Consider the following 10,850-nt stretch of genomic DNA (forward strand, 5'->3'; position numbering starts at 1 on the left):
CCCCCCCCCCTTGTTTACAAGCTTGAGAAACTACGGAGGGTCCCTTCTAAGCCTCTCACCCTGTCTGTTACACAGCTGAGGGCTCTGCTGTCTCTTATCTGACTGTTCCCGAGCAGGGCCCCTTTGCTCCTTCTTCCAAGGTCTTCCCCACCTATCATTACACATACCTGCAGGCAATAACTCTTTCCACACATCTATCCCCCTCCTCCTTTTACAGCCTGGAAAATCAGGGGAGGGTCCCTTCCAAGCTCTTTCTACATCCATTATGCAGCTGAAGGCTATGCTCTGTCTCTTATCCCTGCGTCCCATCTCTCAAGGTCTTTTGCACATGCCTTTACATCCTACCAAGCACATCACGAAATTAATTTTTTAGTACTGACCGAGCATCCCTTTGTTCCAGGGACGTGATTGTGCGCAACACTGGGCCTGGGTTTGTGCAAACGTGCATTTGGGCCTCTGTACACACACTTGCAGAAGCTGATCACCCCCTACGCTTACTCTTGTTGTCCAGCTGGGCACGGTACTTGTCAAAGCCAAGCAGGCGGATCCGCTCGCCCAGAAGGTTCAGGAACTCCTCAAAGGTGGGTCCAGACTTCTCATTATTGTACATGTCCTCTTCCGAGCCCTGCTTCTCCCGGCAATACAGGACCCCCACTTTGCGCTGGAAGCTGAGCTGCAAGAATCGAAAAAGCGAAACAAAAGTGGAACAGAAGACTGGCAAGAGAAGAAGCAACAGATGGAAACTAATCAAGGAGAGAAGCAACCTAGAACTAAGGAGAAATTTCCTGACAGTGAGAACAATTAACCAGTGGAATTACCTGCCTCCAGAAGCGGTGAATGCTCCAACGCTGGAAGTTTTTAAGAAGATGTCGGCTACCCTATTTACCACAGTCACAACTTACAACCGTTAACGGCCAGGCTCCACTATGGCCGTAACTTGAGGATGACCTGTACTAGGCCCTCCGACTTACCCCTTGCTCGTCCAACTTCAGCAACGTCTCGGGGACTTTTGGGGAGCTGGAAGCGAGACGGAGACACTGCAGGTTGAGCTCCGGCATGAGGTGATCCAGCAGCTTCTTGGGAGGGACACCACGGGGAGATCCATGGCGAGCGGTGAGAGGCAGCCCATCCTCCAAAATGGATCCACGCAGAGTCCGCAGCTGGGAGGGAGGGAGGGAATGAGAGGTCAAAAGGGGAGAGGGAAAGAAAGATGTTGAGAATAACAGAACAGAATAACAAAGCTGGAAGGGACCTTGGAGGCCTCCTAGTCCAGCCCCCTGCTCAAGCAGGAGAACCTATACCAGGGGTAGGCAACCTTGGCTCTTTCATCACTTGTGGACTTCAACTCCCAGAATTCCTGAGCCAGCCTGGCTCAGCTTGGAAACCTCTCTCTTTCCCCTCAGCATGGCTGGCTCAGGAATTCTGGGAGTTGAAGTCCACGAGTCATAAAAGAGCCAAGGTTGCCTACCCCTGCTCTCTATCATCTCAGACAGATGCTTGTCCAATGTCTTCTTGAAAGCCTCCAGTGATGGAGCATCCAGAACTTTTAGTGGCAAGGCGTTCCACTGGTCAATTGTTCTGTCAGGAAATTATTCTTTAGTTCTAGGTTGCTTCTCTCCTTGTTTAGTTTCCATCCTGCCTTCAGGTCCTGCCTTCAGGTGCTTTGGAGAATAGGGTTGACCCCCCCCCCCCTTCTTTCTTGTGGCAGTCCCTCAAATATTGGAACGCTGCTATCCTGTCACCTCTAGTCCTTTTCTTTTTTTCCATAACAGAATAACAAGAGTTGGAAGGGACCTTGGAGGTCTTCTAGTCCAACCCCCTGCTCAAGCAGGAGACTCTATACCATTTCAGACAGATGGTTGTCCTGTTTCTTTTTGGAAACTTCCAATGCTGGAGCATTCACCACTTCTGGAGGCAGGTTGTTCCACTGATTAATTGTTCTCACTATCAGTGGTCAGAATGCAGTATTGCAGACTAACTCTGCCCACTACCAGGAGTTCAATCCTGACGGGCTCAAGGTTGACTCAGCCTTCCGTCCTTCGGAGGTCGGTAAAACGAGGACCCAGATTGTTGGGGGCAAATATGCTGACTCTGTAAACCTCTTAGAGAGGGTTGTAAAGCAGCGTGAAGCGGTATATAAGTCTAAGTGTTATTGCTATTGCCCTTCCTTCCTTCCTTCCTTCCTTCCTTCCTTCCTTCCTTCCTTCCTTCCTTCCTGGTGGTTAGAATGCAGAATTGCAGGCAAACTCTGCCCACAGCCAGCAGTTCGATCCTGACCGGCTCAAGGTTGACTCAGCCTTTCGTCCTTCCAAGGTTGGTAAAATGAGGACCCAGATTGTTGCTGACTCTGTAAACCGCTTAGAGAGGGCTGTAAAGCAGCATGAAGCGGTATATAAGTCTAAGCGCAACTGCTATGCTTTTCAGTGCTGTTGTAACTTCAAACGGTCACTAAACAAGGCGAGGACTTTGTAAGGCAGTAGCTCTGCTCCCTTTCTTCCAAGGGACTCTGGGCATCTCCCGTCTCCTCCCCACAACCTCGAGTCACGCCCCTGCTTTCTCTGTGCACAATTTGCGCGCCCAAGACCAACGCTCACCTGGCTTGTGCGAATGATAAGACGGTAATTAAACTGAGGACCCGCGCTGCCTTCCTTCTCTTCGCGACGGAGTGAAATGGCCACCGCGCCCAGCTGATCATCCACCCCGAAGAAATTTTGGTGTTCTGGGGAAAAAAAGCAGAAGGAGACGTAGATTTATTTAAGGCAACGCAAAAAGAAAGACGAGAAAACACACCCTTGAATATGCAGTTGTATTTGGTGCCAAGGCTCTCCTTTTTCACCGGCCTGGGGGACTAGGCCAGAAATATTTGAAAGAGGAAACGCAGTATTATTTTTTCTAAAAAAAAAGGAAATGAGGAAATGGTAATATTATAGTATCGCCCTGCACCACAGGAAGTCGAGACAACTTACAGCAAAAAAAAAAAAAAATCTAAAAGGAAAGATAACACATCGATGCCTTCCAATAAACTTTTTTTTTAAAAAAAAACCCTCTCTTCGGTCGTGTTTTCTCAACCTCGGTCATTTGAACACGCGAGGACTTCAGCTCCCAGAATTCCCCAGCCGACTATGGGGAATGGCTGGGGAATTCTGGGAGTTGAAGTTCCTGCGTCTGAAAAGTCCCGTGTTTCCCCGAAAACAAGACCCAACCGGAAAATAAGCCGTAACTTGAATTTTTTCAGGATGCTTGTAATATAAGTCCCACCCCAAAAATAAGTCCCAGTTAAGATCGTCAGCCAGATGGATGGATTTAGTATCGTATTTCCCTGAATATAAGACCTAACTGGAAAATAAGCACTACTAGTGCATCTTTTGGAGCAAAAAATTAATATAAGACCCGGTCTTATTTTCAGGGAAACACGGTAGAGCCAAGGTTGAGAAACACTGTTTTATAAATATATTATGAATACTCAAATCTGTATTGCATACAAATATGTACGTGGATATGGGATTTGCACACCAGCCCAGGCTAAGCTAAAATGGGAGTTTGGGATCTAGTACAGGGGTCCTCAAACTCGGCAGCTTGCTGACTTGTGGACTTCAACTCCCAGAATTCCTCAGCCAGCCCTGCCAAGTTTGAATGCTGGCTGAGGCATTCTGGGAGTTGAAGTCCACAAGTCTTAAAGTTGCCAAGTTTGAATGCTGGCTGAGGCATTCTGGGAGTTGAAGTCCACAAGTCTTAAAGTTGCCAAGTTTGAATGCTGGCTGAGGCATTCTGGGAGTTGAAGTCCACAAGTCTTAAAGTTGCCAAGTTTGAATGCTGGCTGAGGCATTCTGGGAGTTGAAGTCCACAAGTCTTAAAGTTGCTAAGTTTGAATGCCGGCTGAGGCATTCTGGGAGTTGAAGTCCACAAGTTTGAAGACCCTTGATCTAGTATATTGTAGGAATTCTAAGCATACTTAGTTTTAGCCTAATGTACCAACTAGGCCATTGCATTACAGATAATCCTTGATTTATGACCACAGCTGAACTCAAAATGTTTGCAAGTCAAGGACTACCCTTATAGGGTCTTTTTAATCGTGCTGTCAAGTGCACTTTTAAAATATTGCGTTAATTACATTTCTTCTTAACCTGGATGTTTTTTAGGGGGGGGAATTGTTGAGCAAATTCCTAAAACAAGGAAAGACCACAGCTCAGGGTTTCAACCCCACCCTGCTTGAAAGACAGACCCAAATCCCCTTTTTGCAACACTGAGATTTATTGCCCTCAATCCGGTCTCCTTTCGTCGTCGTGGCGTGCCTTATTTCCAAAAAGGTGGCAGAGAAAAAGCCTTGGCAACTTTCACCAGGTTTATACTCTCTTCTTTTGCTGTAAAGTTCACCGATTCGGGGTGGGGGCAAAAAAAAAAAAAAAAAAAAGGCCACATCAATGAACTTCAAAGCACTTTAAGCTTGTTCATTTGACTCTGATGCGGAGATGATGCAGAGTCAGCCATGGCGGCTTCTGGGAGAAGCGGTCACGTGAAAGGGAAACAAACCCAGGCAAAACAAAGAACTATTCTAGCTTCTATTTTAAAACCACGGGAAGGATCCAGTCAGAGGCGTCTTAGCCACAGAGACATCAAAGTGCTCCATCCTGGGAAGAATGGCGAATCAAGTCAGAGTGGAACACTTGGATGTCCCAAATGATTCTGCACTGGAAGGTTAAATCTAATGGAGGACTTAATTCGAACTGGAGACAGCTCCCGGACTACAGTTTAACCCAGATGAGTGGTTCAGCACCCCAAATACGGCTTGGCTACGTCTGGGTGGTCCTCGACGTACGACCACTGTTGGAATCCCTATTTCCGTCGCCAAGCCAAGCGGTTTGTTCACTGGGCTGCGACTGACTTTACGACATTTCCCAGGGTGGTTAAGTAAATCACTGCCATTGTTGATAAGTGCAGTTGTTACACGAATCCCGCTTCCCCCCTTGACTTGGCTCCTTGGAAGCCGTCTGGGAAGGTCAAAAATGGAGGATCACGTGATCCCAGTTCATGCCGGCTGCCAAGCGCTTAAATTTCGGATCACGTGACCACGTGGGGATGTTGCAACAGGCATCAGCCCCTGAGCCAGTCGTAAGACACTTTTTTCAGTGCTGTTGTAACTTAGGACGGTCGCTAAATGAACGGCTGCAAGCCGAGGACCACCCGTGTTTCAACTTGATGTGAAATTGCAGCTCATGGTGCATTTTCCCTCTGCTCTCCTCCCCCTCCTTCTCCCGGATGCCCCTCGTTCACCTTTGCCGTAAAAATGCTTCCGGTAGTAACAGGCTCCGAGATCGGCATACTCGATGGCGTGCATCACACGGCTGCTCCTCTGTCCGTAACTTTCACGGGGTTCCTCCAGCACCGATACGGCCATGTTTGGACAGTGGAAGCCCGCCGGTAGCCCCCGGTGTTGGCCTAGCCCCCGTTCCACTTCCCCTCCGGCTTCCACGCGAAAGGCGGAGCAGCTGAGCACCAGCGTGCCCCCTTCTTCCTCTTCGGCTCCGTCCTCCAGAATCAGCGTCACGTCCGCCGTGCGGGACTGTGAAGCCGCCGAGGCACCCGTGGTGATGTTGCACTGCCTGGCTGCTTCCTGGGCCCCCTCGCCGGGCTCAAAGAGGATACTCTGGACGTCGTAATGGGCCAGGTGGCGGCCCCACACCGGCGTGGCCGCCTCCGATGCAGGAAGGGATACGCTGGTCTCCGCTGACGGGGTGCCGCCCCTCTCCGATTCCCACACGTCCGAGGACGCCAGTCCCAGCAGGAGCAGGGGGTCGCGGAAACGCCGGGCGGTGGGACTGCCCACCCGGGACTCTTCGTGGCTGTGTGCCCGGGCTCGAGGGGGCGCCATGCTCTTTGAGGGCATGACGGGGCTGCTGCTGTTTCGCTGGAACCCTGTCCCGGAGGCTACAGCCAGCGGCAACGACGAGCTGGGAGTCCCTGCTGCGGCCGCCAGCTCCCCTTCGCTCAGGGTCACATCGCTGTTACTGCGATGCATGAGACCGCTGCGCTGCGGCGACCTCAGCGGCGGTCCACAGTGGCCCACTAGTGGGCCTTCGCCCACCTGGGGCTTGGGGGCCCGGAAGTTGTCAAAGGAGAACGAGGTGAGCGGCGGGCGGTTCGAGTGGCGTCGCATCTTACGAACGAAGAGATCGTCCGACTGCATCGCCCCGACCGGCGTGCGGTGCTTGCGCTCAGGATTCCGGATCCCGCCCTTGTCTCTGATTGGAGGGAAGGCCCCTCTGCCTTTCCAGTTCGCCAGCCAACCGAGGACTTCCGAGACAGCCAGCGGTGGTCAAATGGACAAAGAAAGGCAGAGCGCTCCCCATGGGGAGACGCTTGCCAACCGTTTGGAAAAAGAGCAATTCCTGGAGCCGACGTCCACGCCGTAGTTAAGGGTCAGCACACTGCAGCCAGGGAGGTCGCAAAGGCCGGGAAGGGGCAGTGGTGCCACGCCATCTTGGAATTGTTTCTTGGATTAGAAAAGAGACAATGAACCGTTAGAACTGGGTAGGGGACAATCAGGCACTTTGCATCAAAATAAACGAAGAACCAACCCAACAGTGTTAAAAATGCAGGCAGTCCTCAACTAACGACCACAATGGATCCCAAAGTTTCTGTTGCTAAGCCAGACACCTGGGAAGTGAATTTTGGCCTAGGTTACGACCTTTCTTGCCACAGTTGTTAAGCAAATCACTGCAGTTGTTAAGTTAATAACCCGGTTGTTAAGTGAAACCGGCTTCCCCCGTTGACTTTGCTGGTCAGAAGGTCGCAAAAGGGGATCCCGTGACCCCGGGACACCGCGACTGTCATAAATATGAGTCAGTTGCCAAGTGCCTGAATTCTGGTCGTGCGACCACGGGGAGGCTACAACGGTTGTACATGTGAAAATGGTCATAAATCACTTTTTTCAATCCCATTGTAAGTTCCAACAGTCTCTAAATGAATGGCTGTAAATCAATGACTATGTGTAATGCATTATCCCAGTACAGGATGTGCATGTGTGTGTGTGTGTGTGTTCAAAATATACTAGTCTCCCACTAACTCTTTGTCAGCCACAAAATTTTTGAATTTACAATGTTCACAATATGTGACGTCTGCCTGCAAAACATGCTCCTAAATTGGAGCAAAACGCAGAACAGACGGATTTATTTTATCCTATACTTGGTAGACCGGGTGCTCCAGCCAACACACACGCATGCACGCACGCACGTATGTATATTTACATCCTGTACTGGGGTAATGCATTACACATAGTCATTAGTCATAGTCATGTATATATAGTTTCATTCGGGTATTTTGCAAATGTCATCTGGAGTTGCAAGTCCTAAACGAAGAGTCTCTAGTTTCTAGTCCTCAAGGTGCTGGGTGAATTAAAGGGTGCACAAAACCACATGATATCAACTGTTCCATTATAGAGCACTATAGTCTGCTCTCATTGGCAAAATCCTTCCAAGCTTTCAGGCCAACCGTTTTCTCTTTTTGTTCCAGGGATAACTTATTTAATCAAAACATTTAACAGAATAAATAGCTACCTAAAAGAAAAAGCAGACAGAATAATAGTGGATACAGAATAAAATATCAGTACAGCTAGTCCTTCACTTATGCCTGTTTGAAGTTACAAAGGACATCCCCCCCCCCCCCAAAAGCTATTTACAACCCAGTTCTGAAGCTTGCATCTCCCCTGTGGTTCTGTGATTGTATTTGGTGTGCTTGGCAACCGGCTCACACTTACATCCGTTGGCACCATCCCACATTCAAATGAGCCTGATTTACGAGGCTTTTGCCCCAAAAAACGAGCATTTATTTCTAGTTTTCAGCCAAAAATGTAAATAAATTCCCACAACCCCATAGCGAACGACGAGTTCGCTTAATGACGGTTGTGAAATTGGGCCCGATCACATGATGTCCCATTTTACGACCGTCACAGCTTGCAGGATCCATTACGGTCGTAATTCGAGGACTCCCTGTAATTAAAAATTGACAGTCACCTTACAAAACTAAAAAAAATCAGCATTTCTTTGCTTCATTTATCCACCCTGGCCTAGTTTGACAAGACTGAGGATTCAGACTAGAAAAAGGCATATGAGTGGATCGAACTATTGTCCATTCAGCCTGATACGACTTGCTGGCAGCAGCTTCCATGGGGGGTGGGGGCAAGGCTTTTTATTACCCACAACCCCCCCCCTTTAAGCAGGAAATGCTGGGAACTGAATCTGAGTCCACAGAACCACGTTAAGTGGACTTTTCCCCTGCAAAATCTCCCTTGCACATCCTGAAATTTGGCTACTTTCACTAGCATCTTAACAGAACAGAATAACACAGCTGGAAGGGATCTTGGAGGTCTTCTAGTCCAACCCCCTGCTCAAGCAGGAGATCCTACGCCATTCTGGATAAATGGCTCTCCAATCTCTTCTTAGTTGTGTTAGCACCCACAACTTAGCACCTACAACTTCTGGAGGCAGACTAATTGTTCTCACCACCAGGAAATTTTTCCTTAATTCCAGGTTGCTTCCCTCCTTGATTAGTTTCCATCCATTGTTTCATGTCTTGCCTTCTGGTGCTTTGGAAAACAGGTTGACTCCCCTCTTTTTTGTGGCAGACATTGGGACACTGCTATCAGGTCACCCCCTCGTCCTTGTGTTCATTAAACTAGACATCTCCAATTCCAGCAACCGTTCTTCGTATGTTTTAGCCTCCAGCCCCCCAATCATCTTTGTTGCTCTTCTCTGCCCTCTTTCCAGAGTCTCAACATCTTTTTTATATCGTGGCGACCAAAACTGGATGCAGTATTCCAAAGTGTGGCCTTACCAAGGCCTTGTAAAGCGGTATTAACACTTCATACCCGCTCTTCTAACGGTTTCCCATAATTAGCGGTGTTTGAGTCAAGGATGGGAGGCGGGTGGGAAGAGAGACAGACAGAATGCAAAGGACGAAAAAGGAAGACGCGTCTGGGAATGGCAAGAATCACATCTGAGCAAGCCACCCCCAGGGCAGCACTCCTTGCTCTGTCCTCCTCGACAGAGGAAGTGCAAAAAGACACTTCTGCAAAAAACGTCAAAGGCAAAAAGCCGAGGCTTAGCCGTGGCTTGTGATGCAAGCAGGACGAACCTCAAAGCCGGAGGGCATCGCGCTTAAAGAAGAGAGGACTCAGTTTGCAATGACCCAGAAAACAGAAATCAGTGCAAGGAAATGGAAAAGGGTTTTCTAAAGGGGAGGAGGGAGAGATATTTTTCCCCCCTCAAACAAAAAAAAAGTCACGTGCAAGGAACGACTGATTGGGACGAAGCTATCCTTCCTTCTCTGGTTTCCACGTGTCCAGAGATAAAATAAGCTTACTCAATTGGAAGCGCTTCAAAAGCCGGGGAAAATTTTCTATTTACTATTACTAGTATTTTCAATGTTAGTAAATTTAAGATGTGGAATTCGACTCCCAGAATTCTGGGAGTTGAAGCCCACCCACCTTAAAGCATACTGGCTGGGGAATTCTGGGAATAATAATAATAATAATAATAATAATTAATAATAATAATAATAATAATAATAATAATAATAATAATAATAATAATAATAATAATAATAATAATAATAATAATAATAATAATAATAAAGTTGGAAGGGACCTTGGAGGTCATCTGGTCCAACCCCCTGCTCAGGCAGGAAACCCTATACCATTTCGGACAAATGGCTGTCCAGTCTCTTCTTACAAACTTCCAGTGTTGGAGCATTCACCGCTTCTGGAGGCAGGTGGTTCCACTGGTTAATTGTTCTCACTGTCGGGAAGTTTCTCCTTAGTTCCAGGTTGCTTCTCTCCTTGGTGAGTTTCCACCCGTTGCTTCTTGTCCTGCCTTCAGGCACTTTGGAGAATAGCTTGACTCCCTCTTCTTTGGGGCAGCCCGAGATACTGGAAGGCTGCTATCCTGTCCCCCCTCGTCCTTCTCTTCGTTAAACTAGACATACCCAATTCCAGCAACCGTTCCTTATATGTTTTAGCCTCCAGTCCCCTAATCATCTTTGTTGCTCTTCTCTGCACTCTTTCTAGAGTCTCCGCATCTTTTTTACATCGTGGTGACCAAAACTGGATGCAGAATTCCAAGTGTGGCCTTATCAAGGCCTTGTAAAGTGGTATTAACACTTCACGTGATCTTGATTCTATCCCTCTGTTAATGCAGCCTAGCATGCACAGTCAATTAATCGCCCCTTGCTGGGCTGCAAATCCCTAGCTGTGGAGGTCAATGGCTGGGGATGATGGAAGCTGGGTTGAGATAGGCTCAATTGCGGTTGTAAATTGAGGACTACCTGTAAAAAGAGGACAGGAAGGGGGAAGGGTTTGTCCACTCCTCTGATCCTGGAGACTAATCCATAAGCAGAGGGAAACCGAGTCACCCTCTTGGGTGTTTCCACTCTCCCGCTGTTTGGAAGGAAAGCCCGTGATAAGCCGGTGGTGTGTGTGGGTGTGTGTGGAGGGGTGGTTGGGAACAGGAAAAGACCTTGGGAGAGGAAGCACGGATGTTGAATGAGAAAAGGGACTAGGCCAGAGAGCGCAAGGAAGATGGCACACACTAGACACAACAAAGATTGTGTTCGGGGTGGAGGCAGAGAACAGACCGGGTCAATCCGGTCTGTGATTTTCCTATTAAGCAAACGGGTGGCTGTCAAACCCTCGGGTCGACAACAGAGACTTCCCCTTCTTAGAATAGAATAACGGAGTTGGAAGGGGCCTTACAGGTCATCTAGTCCAACCCCCTGCTCAAGCAGGAGACCCTACACCACTTCTGGCAGATGGCTGTCCAGTCTCTTCCTGAAAGCTTCCACAACATCTGGTGGCAAGC

The 10,850-nt window shown here is 48.5% G+C and overlaps 1 protein-coding gene across 1 annotated transcript in view; it reads right to left on the reverse strand.

Annotated features, from left to right (window-relative positions):
* SIPA1 (signal-induced proliferation-associated 1) overlaps window positions 1–6,184 on the reverse strand; it is a 17,657-nt gene extending 11,473 nt beyond the window's left edge. The window contains exons 1-4 of the mRNA XM_015817677.1: window positions 5,272–6,184; window positions 2,595–2,719; window positions 972–1,160; window positions 499–673 (exon numbers count right to left, since the gene is read on the reverse strand). Coding sequence (XP_015673163.1) covers window positions 499–673; window positions 972–1,160; window positions 2,595–2,719; window positions 5,272–6,184 — 1,402 coding nt within the window. The remainder of the gene's footprint in view (window positions 1–498; window positions 674–971; window positions 1,161–2,594; window positions 2,720–5,271) is intronic.
* Window positions 6,185–10,850: the final 4,666 nt, after the last annotated feature.

Source organism: Protobothrops mucrosquamatus, unplaced genomic scaffold, assembly GCF_001527695.2.
Source record: "Protobothrops mucrosquamatus isolate PMUCROS unplaced genomic scaffold, P.Mucros_1.0 scaffold621, whole genome shotgun sequence".
Lineage (NCBI taxonomy): Eukaryota > Metazoa > Chordata > Lepidosauria > Squamata > Viperidae > Protobothrops > Protobothrops mucrosquamatus.